Source organism: Bufo bufo, chromosome 7 (assembly GCF_905171765.1).
Source record: "Bufo bufo chromosome 7, aBufBuf1.1, whole genome shotgun sequence".
NCBI lineage: Eukaryota > Metazoa > Chordata > Amphibia > Anura > Bufonidae > Bufo > Bufo bufo.
This window is the reverse complement of record NC_053395.1, coordinates 5,036,577-5,049,159: the sequence shown is the minus strand read 5'-3', so window position 1 is coordinate 5,049,159 and position 12,583 is coordinate 5,036,577. Positions and strand designations below refer to the sequence as shown.

The window sequence follows — 12,583 nt, the reverse complement described above, 5'->3', positions numbered from 1 at the left end:
TCACGATTTGTATAGTGTCCCAACTTTTTTGGAATCCGGTTTGGACAAAGTTGGCATTTGACCAAGCTATTTATCTCACCCAGCATGGGTATATGTAAAATGACACCCCAAAACACATTCCCCAACTTCTCCTGAGTACGGAGATACCAGATGTGTGACACTTTTTTGCAGCCTAGATGCGCAAAGGTGCCCAAATTCCTTTTATGAGGGCATTTTTAGACATTTGGATACCAGACTTCTTCTCACGCTTTAGGGCGCCTAGAATGCCAGGGCAGTATAAATACCCCACATGTGACCCCATTTTGGAAAGAAGACACCCCAAGGTATTCAATGAGGGGCCTGGCGAGTTCATAGAATTTTTTTTTTTTTGGCACAAGTTAGCGGAAATTGATTATTATTTTGTTTTTTTCTCACAAAGTCTCCCTTTCCGCTAACTTGGGACAAAAATTTCAATCTTTCATGGACTCAATATGCCCCTCAGCGAATACCTTGGGGTGTCTTCTTTCCAAAATGGTGTTATTTGTGGGGTGTTTGTACTGCCCTGGCATTTGAGGGTCTCCGCAGTCATTACATGTATGGCCAGCATTAGGAGTTTCTGCTATTCTCCTTATATTGAGCATACGGGTAATGAGATTTTTTTTTTCCGTTCAGCCTCTGGGCTGAAAGAAAAAAATGAACGGCACAGATTTCTTCATTCGCATCGATCAATGTGGATGAAAAAATCTCTGCCAAAAAAAAAAGGAGGGGAAAGGCGTCTGCCAGGACATAGGAGCTCCGCCCAACATCCATACCCACTTAGCTCGTATGCCCTGGCAAACCAGATTTCTCCATTCACATCAATCGATGTGGATGAATAAATCATTGCCGGGATTTTTTATTTATTTTTTATATTCAAAGTGTTTGCCAAAGTATATGAACACCGCCACCTCCTCAGCTCATATGCCTCGGCAAACGTATCTTTTACTGCAGAGGAGAAATCTCGTCTTGCAGCGCCGCATACACCGACTTTTGTGTAATCTGACAGCAGCGCAATGCTTCTGTCCGAATGCACATCAGTGCTGCAGCTGGTCGATCGGTTGGTCCACCTGGAAGGTAAAAAAAACAAAGAAAAAACCAGGCTGCAACGCAATAATTTTTATTAACTTTATAATAACATTTTAACAGAACATATAAACTTTATTTAACTTTTTGAACTGAACGTTAACTTTTTTGCTTACTGGTGATTTTTTTTTTGGGGGGGGGGGGGGGGTTATTTTTTTTTTTTCCCCTCCTTTACCATGGGACAATGTGCAAAGCGCAAATCGCCCAAAGATGTGGCGAAGTACATTATGCACTTTGTCCCAGGTGAAAGGAGAGGTTTGCAGCAGCTGTGAGTGTAAGGGCCCTAATAGCCCTGTGTGCCTGTCCTGTGAGATGCAATCCCTATGCTAGGTGTACCTGTGTGTGGTACTTCTGGAAACACTCTCCATAGCATAGGGCAGGGTGGTCAGGGCAGTCAGGACAGAAATAGCGGGTGTCACGCCTTATTCCTCTCCTGCTACAGACACAACATCTTTTTCGGGGTGGCGGTCAGTTTGAGGTACCAGCATCGACACTGGGGAAATGTCGCTCATGTAGACGGCTAACTACACTGGTGGATGGGGCCACGGAACCAGGAGGTTCTCGATGATCTCTTCCTGAAATTTGAGGAAGGATCCAGTTCTCCCAGCCTTAATGTAGAGAACAAAACTATTATATGCAGCCAATTGAATTAAATATACAGACACCTTCTTATACCAGCGTCTGGTCCTGCGGGACACTAAATAAGGAGCCAACATCTGGTCATTGAAGTCCACCCCTCCCATGAGCGAATTATAGTCGTGGACACAGAGGGGCTTTTCAATGACACTGGTTGCCCGTTCTATTTGGATTGTCGTGTCTGCGTGAATGGAGGAGAGCATGTAAACGCCACGCTTGTCTCTCCATTTCACCGTGAGCAGTTCTTCGTTACACAAGGCAGCCCTCTTCCCCCCTTGCAAGACGGGTGGTAACGAGCCGTTGGGGGAAGCCCACGCGACTAGGTCGCGCGGTGCCACAGCAGCCAATCTGTTCTAGGAACAAATGCCTGAAGAGGGGCACACTTGTGTAGAAATTGTCCACATAAAGATGGTACCCCTTGCCAAATAAGGGTGACACCAAGTCCCAGACTGTCTTCCCACTGCTCCCCAGGTAGTCAGGGCAACCGACCGGCTCCAGGGTCTGATCTTTACCCTCATAGATCTGAAATTTGTGGGTATAGCCTGTGGCCCTTTCACAGAGCTTATACAATTTGACCCCATACCGGGCGCGCTTGCTTGGGATGTATTGTTTGAAGCCAAGGCGCCCGGTAACATGTATAAGGGACTCGTCTACGCAGGTGTTTTGCTCAGGGGTATACAAATCTGCTAATTTCTGGTTGAAGTGGTCTATGAGAGGCCGAATTTTGTGGACCCGGTCAAAAGCTGGGTGGCCTCTGGGACGAGAGGTGCTATTGTCACTAAAGTTCAGGAAACGCAGGATGGTCTAAAATCGTGTCCTGGACATGGCAGCAGAGAACATGGGCATGTGATGAATTGGGTTCGTGGACCAATATGACCGCAATTCATGCTTTTTGGTTAGACCCATGTTGAGGAGAAGGCCCAGAAAAATTTTAAATTTGGAAACTTGGACTGGTTTCCACCGGAAAGACTGGGCATAATAGCTTCCCGGTTTGGTGGATATAAATTGAGTGGCATACCGATTTGTTTCAGCCACAACTAAGTCCAAGAGCTCCGCAGTCAAGAACAGCTCAAAAAATCCCAGTGCCGAACCGATCTGAGCCGTCTCAACCCGAACTCCAGACTGGGCGGTGAAAGGGGGAACTACTGGTGCGGCTGAAGTTGGGGACTGCCAATCAGGGTTTGCCAGCACCTCAGGGACTCTAGGGGGTCTACGTGCCTGTCTGTGCGGTGGCTGCGACGGGGTAACTACTGCACGTGCCACCGTACCAGCTTCAACTGCCCTTCTGGTGCTCGCCACGTCACCATGTTGTACGGCAGTGCTGGTACTAGGTCCAGGGAGGGCTGCGCTGCTGGTGTATGCCTCACCACGTGATCCGGCAGCGACAGCCCCACTCTGCTGCTCTTGAAGCGGATCCTGCATAACCTGTGGTCTAGCGACACGGGGCCGGGTACGCCTGGTGCTGCCAGGGACCTCCACCTCCTCGTCCGAACTTTGGGTCAGAGAGCCACTGCTTTCTACAGGTTCATATTCTGACCCGCTAGATTCGTCAGATGAGGGTTCCCACTCCTCATCCGACTGGGTCAGAATCCTGTAGGCCTCTTCAGAAGAATACCCCCTGTTTGACATTTTGGACTACTAAATTTAGGGGTATTCCCTGAGACTCCCCAAGAAAAAAAGCAAGCCTGTCTTACAAATGGGAGGCTAGCGAAGTACCGGAGGCCGCTGCGAATGATAAAAAAATATCAAAACTGTTTTGTTTTTTTTATCGCCGCAGCGCTTGTGAAGTGATTGTGCAGTGATCCCCAAAAAAAAAAAAATTTTGTCACTGCGGCTGGGCGGGCGTGGGTGAACACACGTGTGGGCGACTGATCAGGCCTGATCGGGCAAACACTGCGTTTTGGGTGGAGGGCGAACTAAGGTGACACTAATACTATTATAGATCTGACTGTGATCGGTTCTGATTACTTACAGATACTATAAAAGTACAAAATGCTGATTAGCGATACGCTAATCAGCGAATCAGTGACTGCGGTGCGGTGGGCTGGGCGCTAAACGATCGCTAAACTACCTAACCAAGGGGCCTAAACTATCCTAAAACCTAACGGTCAATACCAGTGGAAAAAAAAAAAGTGACAGTTTACACTGATCACAGGGGTTAATTGAGGTGCTGGGGGGTGATCTGGGGCTAGGTGTAGTGTTTGGTGCTACTCACTGTGAACTGTGCTCCTTTGAGACCAACCGACCAAAGGGACCAGCAGAGGAGCACAGCAGCCATTTAACACCTTATATTTATAAATATTTAAGTGTTAACTGGCTTCTGATTTGATTTTTTTTAAATCGCCAACCTGCCAGCGATGATCATTGGCTGGCAGGCTGATGACAAAATAAAACTAACTTTTGCCGGCCCGCGATGCACATGCGCGGGCCGGCTTTGACCGAAATCTCGCGTCTCGCGAGAGGACGCGCCGGCGCGTCCAGGAGTTATTACAGGGCCGCCGCCAGGACGCAATCCTGCGTCCGGCGGTCCTGTAGAGGTTAATTAACCCCTTCATGGCCTTTTTTTTCAAAGCAGAACACACAGCTAAATGGGGCTGGGTGGGCTGGCAAGGGAGGGGTTAATAACAATAAGTGATGGAGGATCATGGCCTTGTGGGATAATCCATTAAACTGCTTTGCATTTTACCCCCGAGCAACGCCAACATTATCCAGGGCCATGATGATCCTCCTTTGCTTCACACTACCCGCTAAACTAGCTGCAAGCGCCTAACTGAGCTAGCTACCGCCAATAATCACACGTATTATTTGTATTATACCTACTGTGTAACAAGATATTTATCACCTACAGTACACAATACAGCACCAGAATTACAGCACTAAATACACTGTTCAATCCCAAGTTCCACCCACAAACTAACTAATACACACACACACACACACACAATAGCAGCCCACCCCACCTGGCTCTAAAACTATGCCTAAGGGAATGAAGGGTTAATGGTGGCACTGCAAGGGTAAATGCAGGCCACAGCCACAGAGGTACAGCAGGGGTAAAATGGGTAAAGGGGAGCAGGGATGCTCCTACAAAGATAGGACAGGGGATTGGTGGTTCAGGGGGAATGTGGGATAGTGGGTGGAGAATATGGGCAGGTAGTGGGTTGAGGTAGGGGAGAATATGGGCAGGTAGAGGTTAATAGAGTGGGTTTGAGGTAGGGGAGCGTGGGTGATAAGGGTTCGTTGGTGGGATAGTGGTAGGGAACAATAAGGGTTAAATAGGATCGTTGGTGGGATAGTGGTACTCAGCCCTCCAGGTGTCCAGGGGGGGATCCTTTTGAGGGGGGCGGCTCGGCTCTTCTGCCCTAGTGCAGGGCCCGCCCGTCAGAGACACGTGGGCCGGCGCAGTGAGATGACGTCACTGCGCCAGCCTGTGCGTCCCCGCACAAGAGCATCGGGGCCGCGCCACTTGTTGACAGACGGGAGAAGCCTTTGATCTCCCGCCTGTAGCACTTTGCATTCCGGGCAGCGGGATGGTAATCGTGCTGCCGGAATGCACATAATAGAAGGAGGGGAGGTTTCTCCCTTCCTTCTATCATGCATAATTATCTCCAGCAGCGCTGGAGATAATTACTACAAAGGAGTCCTATTCTATTGAATCAGAGTTCTTTGAAGCATGCAGGATGACCGGACTCTTGTCCAGTCATTGTGATGCAATTAACCAGATGAATGCTTGGGACACATTCACACTGATACCTCTGGTTTCAGGTGAATCAGGGGACATCAATGCGGGCTATGGATATAAGGGGTATACTATAAGGGGACTCTAATACTAACTATAAGGGGACACACATATATATATATATATATATAGAAAAGGGACATATAATGGGGCACATATTCCCCACAGGGGTCACAATGAGCCCCCATGGAATACTAAGTGCAGATGTGCGCAGATGTTAGGCACATCTGTGCCCCTCATCCTATAATGTGCCCATTATGTATGCATATATACACATGCACTGTTAAAGGGGATATTAATTATTGATATTTATGCAAATTTCAATATTTAATATTCATAAATAGGCGCAAGTCGTCTAGTGATGACCCCGCCTATTTATGCCTAAATAAACAACAAACACTACTGATTACCTGCGATTGCATATACACTACACTACATGCGACTTACTATCACTATACTAGGGCGGCGACTACTAAAACCACCATACACTGTATTATGAACAATAAGGAATATTTATTACACAATACAATTATCCAAGTCTAACAATAAGCTATATCTATATATATTCATAGATCAATGGATATGAATATATATATATACATATAGACGTACACACCGCAGTATAGAACCAGTACTACAATAAACACAATACAAACCTAACTACACTACACACAATTACCATTCCACCCCGCACACTATCTATACATTACAATAATACATTCACATACACACATATCCATAACCCACCCGCCTGGCTACTTACTGTCCCTACCGGGTACAAGATGTTAAACACAATTGTGGCACTGCAGGAGAAAATACATGCAGGCCAAGGTACACAGGTTATCAGGGCAGCAGTTTCAGGAATCAGGCATTGAAGGGGTTAATGGTCAGGGCTCTGCAGGGACAGGGCAATGCAGAGGTTAATGCTCTGCAGGGACTTGCAGGGCTGACTGCAGGGATGTCAGGGCAGAGCAGGGATAATGCTCTGCAGAGGCTTGCAGAGCAGGGGACAGAGCATTGAAGGGGTTAATGCTCTGCAGAGACTTGCAGGGCAGCAGGGCAGGGGTTAAGGGCAGCAGCAATGCTGCTGGGATTACAGGGTCCACAGGGGGGCTGCTGGGCACTGAAGGGGTTAATGGCAGTGGGCAGTGAGAATGCAGGGAAGAATTAGGGGTTCAGGGGAGCAGGGGTTAAGGAGGAGGCAGGACAGGGAAAGCGATACTTAGTCAGCTGCTCAACTTCTACTCAGTCCTTCTGCTCTTCTGCTCTGGGCTCAACTACTCAGCCCTCTCCAACTCTCTTCTGAGCTCTTGCTCCGGGTCAGGTATGTGCAGGGCTCAGTGCTGCCTGCGCTCTCTCTCTCCTCTCTGTGGGGGGCTCCGGTCATCTCTTCAGAGCGCAGCACATCGCTGCCTGCTCTCTCTCTCCTCTCTGTGGGGGGCTCCGGTCATCTCTTCAGAGTGCAGCACATCGCTGCCTGCGCTCTCTCTCCTCTCTGTGGGGGGCTCCGGTCATCTCTTCAGAGTGCAGCACATCGCTGCCTGCGCTCTCTCTCCTCTCTGTGGGGGGCTCCGGTCATCTCTTCAGAGTGCAGCACATCGCTGCCTGCGCTCTCTCTCCTCTCTGTGGGGGTGGCCGGTCATCTCTTCAGAGTGCAGCACATCGCTGCCTGCGCTCTCTCTCCTCTCTGTGGGGGGCTCCGGTCATCTCTTCAGAGTGCAGCACATCGCTGCCTGCTCTCTCTCTCCTCTCTGTGGGGGGCTCCGGTCATCTCTTCAGAGTGCAGCACATCGCTGCCTGCGCTCTCTCTCCTCTCTGTGGGGGGCTCCGGTCATCTCTTCAGAGTGCAGCACATCGCTGCCTGCGCTCTCTCTCCTCTCTGTGGGGGGCACCGGTCATCTCTTCAGAGCGCAGCACATCGCTGTATGGAGGGGTCCCGTTCTGAGCGCTGGATGCGCTCTCCTTCGGGGGCGGGGGGGGGGGGTCCCGATCTGCTCGAGCGCAGTGCCGCTGGGGTATTTAAACCCTGCGGCGTTCGCTCCCGTTTTCCCGCCCCAGCCCGCGCTCCCAGGCAGGGGGATCCTTTGATCCTCCCGCCTGTGGAGATATCGCACATCTCTGGCGTTGTAATTACAGTGTCGGAGGTGAGCGGCACACAGGGGCAGGGGAACTTCTGGGCACAATTTAACTGTATATACACACTTATAGATGCTTGGGGCACATCCATGAGTATATATTGTGGGGGATTAGCTCTTTTCCAGGGGTTGCAATCACACACTTCTTCAGACACCAGGATTTAGGGGCCAAACTGTGCTTTATTGTGGCAGACGGCATAAAGAAAAACACACAAAGCCAAAATAAAATGCCTTGCCCGTCTGGGCCCCATCTACACACATAGGTTTCCCTGACTCACCTAAAGCGTAGCACAGTTCACACTCGTGATGAGATGCGGCTTTCCCAGCCCAACCTCCAGGCTGCTCCCACACCAGGGTCTCTTGTGGGATAGTGGTCTCTCAGACCACACAGAGCCACTCCAGCCTTCTGTGTGCAAGTCCCCCAAAGTCCAGGCTATTGCCTAGCCTCGTGGCCCCTCAGCCTGGCTTATCTGAGACCACACTGACAGAGCCTCACCAGGCCTCTGCTGCACACTCTCCGGAGTGAGACACACCCAGGATCCAGTAGCAGGATTCAATAGGATCCCTGGACATGAGCATGGCCTAAGTCCCGGACTGGAACCTGGGAAAAACAACACTTCAATGTTCACATTGCTACAATTATATAACACAGGGGGTCTGAATGGGCAGCTATAAGCCCACCTATACATATAATATATACATAGAGATGTATGCTGACAAGGGGGCACACATACATCTCTATGTATACACCCATACCACCTGGACCGGCCCATGCAAAAGGCCCAATATACATGCATATATGTAAGGGCATATATACATATATATTTAAATCCAACACTTCCCTCAACATGCACACACGTGTTCGCATACATATACATATATACATGCATATATCTCAAGCCTTCCTCAACAACATGAATGTCTCCACCACATCTAAAAGAACATGGAAAAAATCCAGAATTCAGATAAAAATCAGGAAACTAAGATACAGATAACAAAGAAACACATATGTGGAGCACAAGGTCCAACACCTGCTACAATCTACGGGGCAACTGATAACATTTCCAAAAACCGTTATCAGGAAAGAGGTCCACCTGATCGGAAACCTGACAGCGGCTAATAAAACCCCATTTATCTTGTAGGAAGCTTCTAAAATAAATCCAGTAAATATATGCAGCACGCCAGACCTGCAGGGTATAGCGAAGTGAGGTCACGGTTACGGGCAATCGAGGGTTGCTCACTGTATTGGAGAACCCTGGGCAGGCATGCGGCAGTGAAGGAGAGGTAGACACAGTTCCTCTGGGGCACACTCGGTATGTAGGGACCAGGCCTGATGGTGGATGAGGTGCCCTGGATGTTACAGGTATTTTGAGTGCCTGGGGCAAGGTCCCTTTTGGATTCGTGACGCCAGTGCCTGTAACCGATTTATAGTTGGAATAACTGAGGTACACATATGGTATAGTGAACCAAACGTTGCTTTACTGAACAGTCCAACTTTGTACAGATAGATGGTAACACAGTCCTTTATATCACAAGCTTCACAAGCAGGCTTTATTCCACAAGATGGCAGGTATTAATCATGCAAGATACTCAGAGGGTAAATCCACAACACACTCAGAATCAGGTTGTACCTTTCCTCAGAAATAGTGTACACTGTTCTTTCTAGAACTCCTGTCTGGTTTCAATCCCAAGGCCCGGATGCCTAAATGGTGGCTTAAATCCTTGGTAAAATATATCTTCCTCAGGTATTAGATTCTTGCTTTGCTTCATACAGCATCTGCCCATCAGTGTTACTTATCTTTCCCACCTCAGCCGTGTTAGCCCCCCCATATCAAAATTTTTGAACAAAACCTATGCAGTCGGTTAGATCTTTGTTAGATCAATTGTTGTTTGCGTTAGATCTCATACAGAAGTAGAGATATTAACAGTTATTTGCAGGGGGGGCTAACCCGTCATCAGCCCCCCCTTATCAAAAAATTTACCAAAAAATTAGCTATTTTGGAAGATATTTGTTAGATCCGGTATGATCAACTAGTTGTTTTGTTAGATCTCACATAATTACAGACTTATTAAGTGATTAATGAGGGGGGGCTAGCCCCCCCACATGCAATTTTCAGGTAAAATTTGATGCAGACTAATAGGCCTTCGTTAGATCCGGTAAGATCAAGTGGTTTCAACGTTAGATCTCATTTAATTACAGAGATATTATGGATATTTGGTATTACGTCAGGGGGGGCTAGCCCCCCTATTTAATACTTCCTAATATCTGTGTTTTCATTTGAAAAATCTCTGTAATTATATGAGATCTAACGTTGTAACCACTTGATCTTACCGGATCTAACGAAGGCCTATTAGTCTGCATCAAATTTTACCAGAAAATTGCATGTGGGGGGGCTAGCCCCCCCCGACGTAATATCAAATATCCATAATATCTCTGTAATTAAATGAGATCTAATGTTGAAACCACTTGATCTTTCCGGATCTAACGAAGGCCTATTAGTCTGCATCAAATTTTACCAGAAAATTGCATGTGGGGGGCTAGCCTCCCCTGACGTAATACCAAATATCCATAATATCTCTGTAATTAAATGAGATCTAACATTGAAACCACTTGATCTTACCGGATCTAATGAAGGCCTATTAGTCTGCATCAAATTTTACCAGAAAATTGCATGTGGGGGGGGCTAGCCCCCCTATTTAATACTACCTAATATCTGTATTTTTATGTGAAATATCTCTGTAATTAAATGAGATCTAACGTTGAAACCACTTGATCTTACTGGATCTAACGAAGGCCTATTACTCTGCATCATATTTTACCAGAAAATTGCATGTGGGGGGGGCTAGCCCCCCCCCTGACGTAATACCAAATATCCATAATATCTCTGTAATTATATGAGATCTAACGTTGAAACCACTTGATCTTTCCGGATCTAACGAAGGCCTATTAGTCTGCATCAAATTTTACCAGAAAATTGCATGTGGGGGGGCTAGCCCCCCCTGACGTAATACCAAATATCCATAATATCTCTGTAATTATATGAGATCTAACGTTGAAACCACTTGATCTTACCGGATCTAACGAAGGCCTATTAGTCTGCATCAAATTTTACCTGAAAATTGCATGTGGGGGGGCTAGCCCCCCCTGACGTAATACCAAATATCCATAATATCTCTGTAATTATATGAGATCTAACGTTGAAACCACTTGATCTTACCGGATCTAACGAAGGCCTATTAGTCTGCATCAAATTTTACCTGAAAATTGCATGTGGGGGGGCTAGCCCCCCCTCATTAATCACTTAATAAGTCTGTAATTATGTGAGATCTAACAAAACAAATAGTTGATCATACCTGATCTAACAAATATCTTCCAAAATAGCTAATTTTTTGGTCAATTTTTTGATAAGGGGGGGCTGATGACGGGTTAGCCCCCCCTGCAAATAACTGTTAATATCTCTACTTCTGTATGAGATCTAACGCAAACAACAATTGATCTAACCTGATCTAACAAAGATCTAACCAATTGCATATGTTTTGTTCAAAAATTTTGATATGGGGGGGCTAACACGGCTGAGGTATCTTTCCCTGTGATTTCCTTACTTGTCTGGTGGATGACTGTGGGTTTCTCCCAGGAGGTTCTGTCCTGCTACTGGGGTGACTTCAGGCCGGCTAGGATCCCTCACTAGCCTCCTGGTCATAGCTAGCAGCCAGGGCTATCCAGCTGCATGTCAGGAGGAGGCCCTCAGCATATCCCTGGCTGGTGCCTTCTCACTTCTGTCTCCACAGACTCCTGACTACAGACTAACCCCTCCCTGTCTGGGCCTGGACATTTATACTAGGGGCTCCCTATCTCCCTCTAGTGTCTGGGATGTCTAACTACACCCAACTAGGCCTGCTATTGCATCATACAGGGGAACATTGCATATAAAAACACATTAGAAAATACATAAAATGCACAATTAAATAGAACATTTATGTCCCTTGTGAGTAGGAGTAACGCGCACACCAATTGACCCTTGTGTAGTGCCCACGCCTATCTAGTGGGACACTACATATACAGTATATACAGTTAACAGGTCTGAGTAACCAGACAGGACGGCCGTATCGGGAGAGTCTTCAGTTGTGGAATCTGTGGCACTGGTTATGGTAGTTGTCAGGTTGTCACACACAACATCTGGTCACCTCTGTGTCTCTTGCAGGAGTCGCCCCCATCGTTGTCATCACCAAAAAGGAGAGCGGAGATTTCATTGAACTTGAGAATAAGTTCAGGCGGATGAGAGCCGAGGAGATTATAGCGATAGAGAACTACACCGAGAGAGACCAAATCAAAACCCTGCGGAGAACCAAGGACATCCTGACCATCCTTCAGAAAGCCCTGGACGGAGTCAAATACGGTCTGAAAAAAGGAAGAGACGCCCGGAAAGAATGGGTGGAAAGGAAGAAGTTTCTACTGGACTTCATACATAAAGCTGACCAGGAGAAGAGAGAGCAAGAATGGAGAAGAGAGGAAGAAAAGAGAAGAAAGGAAGAAAGAAGAGAGGAAGAACGGAGAAGAGAGGAAGAACGGAGAAGAGAGGAAGAAAAGAAAAAAAGTTGGTGGGAAATATTCTTACCCTTCTAATTCTTGCAAAAGTGGAGCGCGCAGGGCCCGACGCCTTAGAAGCAGCGCTATCTTCATACGACTACATGAATGGCGGCTGCAGGAGGCGTCACCTGCACGTCATTTTCTTCTGCTTCTGGTGAATTGTAGATTGGATGTTGGGGGTTGTAGTTACCCGCCACCACTGCTATATCTATATATAATAGTAGAGAAGCCACAGACTCCCTGACTGGCCGCTCCTGTCTCCACTGATCTGTTCTATTCTGTATTACTGAGATCTCTGATTAAAAGGCTTCTGACAACTGACAACACTGTGAGCACTGGATTCAGTCTGACTAATTATAACATTATAACAGGTTCTTAAAATACACT

The 12,583-nt window shown here is 47.2% G+C and overlaps 1 protein-coding gene across 1 annotated transcript in view; it reads left to right on the top strand.

Annotated features, from left to right (window-relative positions):
• LOC121007909 (FK506-binding protein 4-like) overlaps nt 1-12,520 on the top strand; it is a 43,407-nt gene extending 30,887 nt beyond the window's left edge. Inside the window, exon 4 of the mRNA XM_040440177.1 lies at nt 11,811-12,520. Within this exon, the coding sequence (XP_040296111.1) occupies nt 11,811-12,232 (422 nt within the window). The 3' untranslated portion in view covers nt 12,233-12,520. The remainder of the gene's footprint in view (nt 1-11,810) is intronic.
• The last annotated feature ends 63 nt before the right edge of the window (nt 12,521-12,583 follow it).